We start from the raw sequence: 8,565 nt of genomic DNA, 5'->3' as shown, positions 1-8,565 counted from the left end.
GGAGAACCACATCCTTACAAGAACAACCAGACCCAACATGATATCCTCCTATCGTCAAAAATGACGATGAGTGCTTCAGCAGAGATGCAATGAAAATTATGAGCTCATCTAATTACTTGTAATATTGTACTGCAGGTGCGTTGTGTGGATCTTTCCTCGTGTCAGGATGCAACAGCTCAATCATCACGTTCCTCAATGCCGACAGATTGATTGGATGAGCCAAGTGGTGTACACCTCCTAATTTCAAACAGTGGAGAAAATGAATACCCATACTGAGGGTTTGTAGTAGTGGAAGAAAGCTCAGGAAGTAGTTAATCTATAAGGGCTCATAAAACCCGTAACGGTCGTGATGCGGGGCAACCTCAAGGTGCCTCAAATTCTCTGTGTGGCTCAAGAGCTCAATGAGATGTCGTACAGTGCACTGATCTGCCTCATGCCCACGAATCCTAAGCCCGACGAGATTTGGCCAACACGACAATCTCAAAGAACTAGGACACGTCCCCAAATCAAGTTCGGTGAGGCGAGAGCTCTCTATTCTTATTTCCTCAACAGTGCTGAACTTTGCCCGTCTTAGCCTCGGAGTTACAAGTTCAAATCGTGGAAATACATCCGGGAAGCTGAGATCTTCATAGGTGAGATCACCTTGTAACTCAAAAGACTCGAGTGTGAGTGATGTAATTGCAGGAAATGGAAGCTGTGGCTCTTCAGACACTGAAATTAAATGTAGGAGGCGCAAGGTTTCCAACTTGAGACAACGATTCACCATCTCCTTCAAGCTTTGGTTGCTAATCGTAAAGTCCTTGAGAGTACATGTGAGTAGATTTTCGAAACGGTAGGAGTGCAAAGAGTCTCGATCGATTGATGCGCCAACGAGATAGAGGGCATGGAGTCTCACACACCTGTGCAGGACTGCGAAAAGCTTGCCCATGTCACTGGACCGCCTTAGACTAGCTCCAACCTGTCACTCATGATCGAAGAGTTCGAATGTACTCTTCCAAGGTATTCTTCACGCACGCTATCCAGAAGCAAACAACATCCACGCAGAAGTAGGGGCAGTACCGACCGTCTTCATCAAGTGCAAGGCGCTCGACCTCACCAAAAGCGAGTGGAAACCGATCATCAACAACGGAAAGCTGTTTGAGGCAGAAGAAAGCGAGGAGGAAATGGGAGACGTTGGCCTTGAAGAAGCGCAAAGAGGAGGGAGGAGGGGAGGAGGAGGAGCAAATAGAGAAGCGATGGAGGAGGCGAGAGGCAGATCGCCATGAACGGGAGACACAAGAGGAGCGGGCGAGGTCCAAAGGGCTACGGTAACACGAGAAGATGTGGGCAAGCAGCTCCATTTGGCCGCCACCTTTCAGTTCTCCACCAAGCCTCCTGCCACCTTCCATTGTCTTCACCAAGCAACCCAGAGTTTGAGCAGAGACTTGGGAAAGACTCACACATGGCTGAGAGGAGATTTTATCCTCCTAAAGATGGAAAGGAGCAGATTCTATTCTATCGTCTCCCTTCAACTCGACCAACATGGAGATTTTATGCGCCCAAAAATGGAAACACGAGACTCGATTGCAGTGGTCGGTGGTCACTGTCGGTTAATGGGCACATCCCAAATCACACGTGTGAATGCATCAGACACTCCAAGGTCCTGTGAGAATAGGCCCTACAAGGCCTTCCCCATACCCTCGCCAAACCGTACTTGCAATGGTGGTCTGGCGGGTAGGGACGTGGCCCTGTGGTGCGCGTTGTGCCATCTCTTGATTGAATGCCCACCCTTCAAACATGGAGGATCTGGGGCGGGGGGGGTTGGGCGTGTCACGAGGGCAAAGTTTCCCTTTAAACTTTTTCACTTTTTTTTTCTCTTCTCCTTTGCTCCCCGGTTTGGTCCCCTACCGGGATCACCAAAGTATCCGCTTGATCTCTCGGAGCTGCCACTGACTTGCTGGCTGGAACCTCTGCTGGACTGAATGTCCTTCACCTTCACAAACCTGCCTGGCTCCTTCAGATGCTCAAAAGAAGAGCATAGATCTCTTCCCAGAAGCTATGGTCATGAGATCTTCTCTTTCCCCAAATCACTTGTTGAATCTCCGTGAAGCGCCACTAGTGCCCGAGACTTGCTCCAGAAACTCCATACAAGAGTGGGAATGCACCTGTGAAGTTAGTTCTCCAAAACCCCTTTACTGGCTAGTTATGACTAGCTAAACTTAGCTGGGGCTAAGTTAGCAAAACCGCCAACTTACTTTGGCTGAGCCGCCAAAGTTATCCGGACTGCCAAAAAGAGAGGCGCCAACCGCCGGGATTCGAACGCAGGACTTGGAGGTAAGTACACGCAGAGCTTTATGTTCGGCTAACCAAGAGGGCGGGTCATTGCTATTGGTTACTAAAGGCACCCACTAGCTCATAACGTGTCCCTGCTTCTCCACGCGCACAAAGCCTTCCTCTCCGCAGTCGATAAGCGGATTCGAACCCGCAACCAACTACTCAAGGAGCCGCCGCGCTGACCACGGCGCCAACCACTTGGTTGTCGTAACCAACCGCACCTCCCTTTTTTTTAATTCTATGAACTCTGCGCAAGCACGCCCAAAAGAACGCGCACCTGCACGCACGGGATCGAACGCGGGACCTCAGAGATAACGGACGAGGCACTTATCGTCGAGCTAACCACGGGGGCCTAGTCACGATTGGTGTAACCAACTAGGTCCCGTGGTATATATCCTGTACCCGGTTGAATAGCAAAAGGGGGTCGGCCCCCTTGTCGGCTCGCGACCTGTCTCCCCCTGCCGGTGATCGAACTTGTGACCTGTAGGCTAGTGCTTGAGATACCTCACGGCCCGGCCAGCCACCGAGGCCGTGGCCTTGCTTGACTATAGTATTCCATGCTATAATTATATAGCAGCTTTAAACCTCCGAGCTATGGCGAGCTCGTCGTCTCCATGCACACGTCGAGGCTGCCAATCGAAGCATCGCCCGTCTTCTCTAGCTCCTGGAGCTTCCACAGGCGCGAGAGTGTCGGTGATGAGGCTTGCAATCGGCCGTATGGTCTTCTCCCGACTCTTCCGTCTCTCTCCGTCGAGTTCCGTCGACGGGCTTCCGTCGAGGTACCAAAACTCCGTCCGGCTAGTGCGAACGATCGGGGGCTCCGCTCATATTGCCGCGCTGGCTCTGTGATCCCGTCGAGGGAGCGCCTTGTTATACCAAAGGACTCCAGGTATGGAGCCCTTAAGCTCCTATGCTAGGCCTTACCGACCGAAGCGCGACGGAACTGCAGTTCCGTCCGCTTCCGTCGGTGGAGAGCGAGGACTCAGACGGTCGGTTCTCGGTGGTCTGAGCCTCGCGCGTCCCGCCCTTTTGCCAGGGAGATAATCAGGCGGGTGTCTCGACCCTCACCAAAACTGGAAGCAAATGGTCCAGCGCCCGATCCGCACCGCTCTCTGTATCATTGACGGAACTGCCTGAGCGAGGCTGGCGACCCTCACGACGCCCTCCACAGCTCTTCGTTCGACACGCCCTTTCGTGGGCTTCTTCCCCAAGCCAAGGGGAAGCCCTGGCTCGAAGGACAGCTCTTGTCTTCACCTGCAGATGACAAACTCGACAAAGGGGAGGGGATACGAGCTAAACACTTCAACGACCTTCATTTCAAGCACACCAAAAAGACGCCCAGGGAGAAAGGATTCTTGGCATTCAAAAGGAAGGAGGCCCTGTGGTCAAAACGCCACAGGGCGGATTACATTGCTTTCAAAAGATGAAGAAGCTCTCACACTCTCTCTCTAAGGATTACAAAGAGCTCTCAGCTCTGCATGCTCTTCCAGCTCTGGCCTCTCACCATGTTCTAGTCTGAACCTTCTGTTCTGAACTGCATCCTGCATGTGAGAATATTTGTATTTTGGAGGGAGTTTTCCTCCTTGGCTCCAACGTCCAGCCGCCTTCTTCAAGGCTTCATTTCCTCCTTGGTACCTTCTCTCCAACAGTTACCTTGGGGGCCAATCAATTCAAAATCCTCCCGTTTGAATTGAGCCCCCTCAAGGCTAAGGTTGGGAGTTCACCTTACCATGGGCTGCTCCCCTAGGTTAGGTTCAAGGGTGTCAAGGAGGTCATCCCCTTGACCCAAAAGAGGTAAGGATGTCGAGTCCAAAGGAAGAAGAGGGGCGGACTGAGGTTCAGTCCTTTGTCAACGGGCCACCCGTTACATTCCCCCCCTCTTTCTCTTGCTCTCTCGTTTCTTTGGAAAGGGGTGTGATTCATTGTAGCCGCGCACGATGTCAACGAACCGCCATAGAGAAGGTTCCGTCCTCCATGAGTCTTCACTTGAAGGTTGCCCCTTCCAGTGACAATGGTACAACCTGTTAGGCCCGAACTGATTCGGTCTATCACGGTGTGCCATGATGCTCTCGAGGTCTTCCTCCTCTCCTCGATCCATCACTAGAGCCGGACCTCTATTCCTCTGCTCACGGTCTGGATCATCATCTTCTTGAGCACCCTTCAACATAGAGACGTGAAAGGTGGGATGAATGTGTAGATGGGGAGGAAGTCGTAGACGGTAAGCCAACTTGCCTACCCTCTCAAGGATCTCGTATGGCCCGTCGCACCTGCGCGCAAGACGATCTGTGAGCTCCTTTGGCATGCTGAACTGCTCAGGGTTCAGTTTGAGGTAGACCTTCTCGCCAACCTCGTACTCTACATGCCTCCTCTTCCGGTCGGCAAACTTTTTCATCCTGTCTTGAGCTTTACCCAGCTGCACCCGGGCAATTTTAAGCCTGGTTATCCACTCCTCGTGGAAGGCTCCTCCTGTTGGAGCTACTCCTCTCGCAGTAGATAGTACAGCTGCTTCACCCGGAGCTAATGGCTGATACCCATAAGCTAACTCGAAGGGGGAAAATCCCGTAGAGGAATGCTGCCAGCTTGTGCCACGAACTTGAAGAAGAGCTTTGCTGCTGCTGGGGCATCCAGTGTACCCATGTATGGAATGAAATGGGCCAGCTTAGTGAGTCTACACACCACCACAAAGATGCCCGTATGTCCTCCGCTGTTCGGTAGACATGTGATGAAGTCCATGGAGGCACTCTCCCATGGCTTTGTTGGGATGTCGAGTGGTTGAAGAAGCCCTGCTGGCTTCATCCTTTCAGCTTTGTCTTGCCCACAAATGTGGCATGTCCTTACATAGGCATCCTATCTCTTTCCATCAAGGGCCACCAGAAATTTCTTGAGAGTAACTCAAGAGTCTTTTGCTGTCCCGGATGGCCTGCCCACTGTGGCTCATGATGCTCCTGGATCATCCTCTTTCTCAAGCCTCCTATGCATGGAATATACACTCTCCGCTACTTGAAATAAATGATCTGATCACGTACCTCTATGTGTGGCGTCTTTGCATCAGTCCCGAGTAGCTTTTTGGCAAACTCATCCTCTCCATACCCCGCTTTGATCTCCTCTAAGACTGTAGATCCCTGCAGAATCTGAACTGCAGCTAGATAGGGAACTCGGGAGAGGGCATTCGCTACTACGTTCTCCTTACCGAGCTTATACTTGATGTCAAAGTCGAAATTCGCCAGAAAATCCTACCACCTAGCTTGTTTGGGGGATAGCTTGGGCTGAGTCACAAAGTAGGATGTTGTGACATTATCTGTGAAAACAGTAAACTTATTGCCCAGTAGATAGTGCTTCCAAGCTCTCAAACAATGGATTACCGCTGTCATCTCCTTATCATGAGTGGGGTAACGGGTTTCTCGATCAATCAGCTTCCGACTCTCGAAAGCTATGGGGTGCCCATCTTGAAGGAGTACTCCTATAGCAAAATCAGAAGCATCTGTCTGTACCTCAAAGTGCCTCTCAAAGTTTGGAAGAGCTAGGACGGGCTGGCTGCTCATGGCTTCCTTCAGTTTCTGAAAAGCACTTTCATGCTTGGGACCCCACTTCCATGGTGTATCCTTACGGGTGAGATTAGTGAGAGGGGCTGTAATCTCACTGTACATGTCGATGAAGGACCGGTAGAATGAGGCCAATCCATTGAAGGCCCGCACATCATCCACACCCTTCGGGGTAGGCCAATCTACTATTGCCTTCACTTTACTCTCATCCATCATAAGTTTACCTTGGGTCACCTTGAAACCCAGAAAGTGGATGGTCTCCTTGGCAAAGTCACACTTGCTCTCTTTCAGAAATAGCCTGTTTGCTCTCAGCCTGTCAAACACTTCTCTTAAATGCCCTACATGCTCCTTGAGAGTCTTGGAGTAGATAAGAATATCATCCAAATAGACGACAATGCATTCATCTAGAAGATCCCTGAAAATACCATTCATGAGCGTCGTGAAGGTTGCCGGGGCATTGGTTAACCCGAAGGTCAGAACCTTCTAATCAAACGACCCATACTTGGTTCTCATGTTGGTCTTCTCCACATCAGCTTCTGCAATTCTGATCTGATGGTACCCTGATCTGAGATCTATCTTTGAAAAGTACCTTGCATGTACTAGAGAGTCGAACAACTCCCGCATGTTGAGAAGGGGGTACCGGTTCTTGATGGTGACTTTGTTCAGGGCCCGGTAGTCTACACATAGACGTAGGTCCCCTTCCTTCTTCACAAAGAGCAAGGGTGCTCCGTATGGAGATTTGGAGGGCTGGATGAATCCAGCCTCTAGCAATTCCTGCAACTGCACCTTCAGCTCCTTGTTCTCTTCCTGGGACAACCTGTAAGGTGCCTTGGCTGGAGGGTCTCTATCCTATGGTCAATCTCCCTTTTAGGGGGAAGCTCCCTTGGGAGCTTCTCAGGTAGGATGTCCGCGTACTCCGCCAGTAAACCCTGCACCTCCTTTGGTATGTGTCCTTTACATGGGGCTGAACTCTCCTCATGCTCTTTGATCACCACAAGGTAAGCTTGCTGTCCTTTTCTTACTGCCTTTTTCAACTGCATAGCTGAGAGGACTTGAGGTAAAGGTCCTCCCTTTTGCCTTGAAGCTTTGACCACCTCCCAACCACCTTCCTTGCAGAAAACTAACTGTTCATCATGGCTGTTGATCAGGACTCTATTGGCCCTCAACCATGTTTGCCCAAATACCATGTCAAAGTCATCCATCTCTACTATTGAAAATTCTGCTTTGTGAGAACAACCTCCTACTTGGATGCTTACCCCTTTTGCCACCTTGACAACTGCCTGTCCCGGGGTGTTTACCGTCTTCATGACCTTCCCTTTGCTGATCTCAGCCTTCAGTCCTATCTCTTTAGCCTTCTTGGAGGTGATGAAATTATGGCTAGCCCCGTTGTCCACCATAGCCCTCACTAGGCGTCCATTTACTGTAGCAATAATGAACAGCAAATCTGAAGCTACCTGATCTTCACTCATAGCTCCTAGAAGCTGAAGAGGGGTCATGGTTTGTGTGGGCTGCCCATTCTCAGTTTCCTGGATAGTCTGAAGTGACTGTCTCATAGGGCACTCCCTGGCAAAATGGGCTTCAGTACAGATATAATAGCCACTCCCTTTCGGGGCTGAAAGGCTTGATGAAGCTTTGGCTGATCCCACACTGCTTTTGGGCTGAACAGTACCTGTTTTACCTTTACCTTTTTGGGCTGCAGCAGCTTTAGGTTTGGCCTGCTCAGCTGAAACATCTCCCATGGGTCGGTACTTCTTCTTTTTAGAGGCAAACCTCTTGAACTTCTTCTTTTTGAATGGGGGAATCCCTTGTCCACTAGGCTTGGACTTGGCTTGACCTTGTCTCTCACCACCGTGCTGCTTCTCTTGCCAATCGGTGAGGCGGTCTGCTACCTCGTATGCTTCTGCCACGGTCTTTACATGCTCTCTCATGAGCTCATCATGTGCCCAAGGCCTCAGCCTTTTGATGAAGTAGTAAAGCCGATCAGCCTCACTCATCTCCTTGATTTGTAGCATGAGAGAGGAGTGAGCTTTGATGAAGTCTCTCAGGGTTCCGGTGTGTTTGAGACCATTCAAGGCATCCCGAGCCTTCCATTCGATGTCGGAGGGTAGAAACTGTAATCTCAGCCTTTGTGAGAGCTCATCCCATGTGGAAATCGTGTAGGTGTTGCGGTGGGTTCTCTCATCTTCTTTGTAATTCCTCCACCAAAGCTTGGCATCATCCACCAAATAGGTTGAGGCATGGAGCACTTGCTCTTGGGGCTCGGTGATCTTGGCAAGGGAAAGGTATTGCTGCATATCATATATAAAATTCTCCAATACCTTGACTTCCCATGCGCCCGTGTATGGTTCGGGCTCCTTGAGTTTGATCCGATGCTTCCCAAGTGGTCCAACTCCATCATCCTTGATCAGCTTGCTCATCACATGGGCAAGCTCTATCTTGGCTTCTGAGAGTTGCTGCTCTAGAAGCCCCTGGCTGGTCTGCAGCTCTGTTAGAGCATGCTCTATGGCCTCAAGCCTTGCTTCGTGTTCACGGAATTTGAGTTTAGTTCTGCTCCTGGTGTTGCTTGGCTCAGCACCCGCTATTTCATTTGAATCATCCATGAAATGTGCCTTCAAATGAGCTGAACTGTCTGTGGGAGAAAAGTGTCAACTCCTATCAAGCTGATACCTTTGGGTGGGACTGACTCTGCTCAGTCCTTCAGCTCTGATAC

At 50.5% G+C, this 8,565-nt stretch overlaps 1 protein-coding gene across 1 annotated transcript; it reads right to left on the bottom strand.

The window, feature by feature from the left end:
- Positions 1-3,357: 3,357 nt before the first annotated feature.
- On the bottom strand, positions 3,358-7,849 carry LOC147882005 (uncharacterized). Its single transcript, XM_087401498.1, has 6 exons — positions 6,673-7,849; positions 6,358-6,532; positions 5,676-6,270; positions 5,340-5,513; positions 4,250-4,837; positions 3,358-3,567 (listed from the first exon to the last, which is right to left on the bottom strand). Exons 1-6 carry the CDS (start codon positions 7,847-7,849, stop codon positions 3,358-3,360), a joined length of 2,919 nt encoding a protein of 972 aa, XP_087257624.1.
- Between the last annotated feature and the right edge of the window lie 716 nt (positions 7,850-8,565).

This window comes from Dipteris shenzhenensis, chromosome 30 (genome assembly GCF_047967505.1).
Source record: "Dipteris shenzhenensis isolate YYH24624 ecotype China chromosome 30, Dip_SZ_1.0, whole genome shotgun sequence".
Taxonomy (NCBI): Eukaryota; Viridiplantae; Streptophyta; class Polypodiopsida; order Gleicheniales; family Dipteridaceae; genus Dipteris; species Dipteris shenzhenensis.
This window is presented reverse-complemented; position numbering and strand designations above follow the sequence as displayed.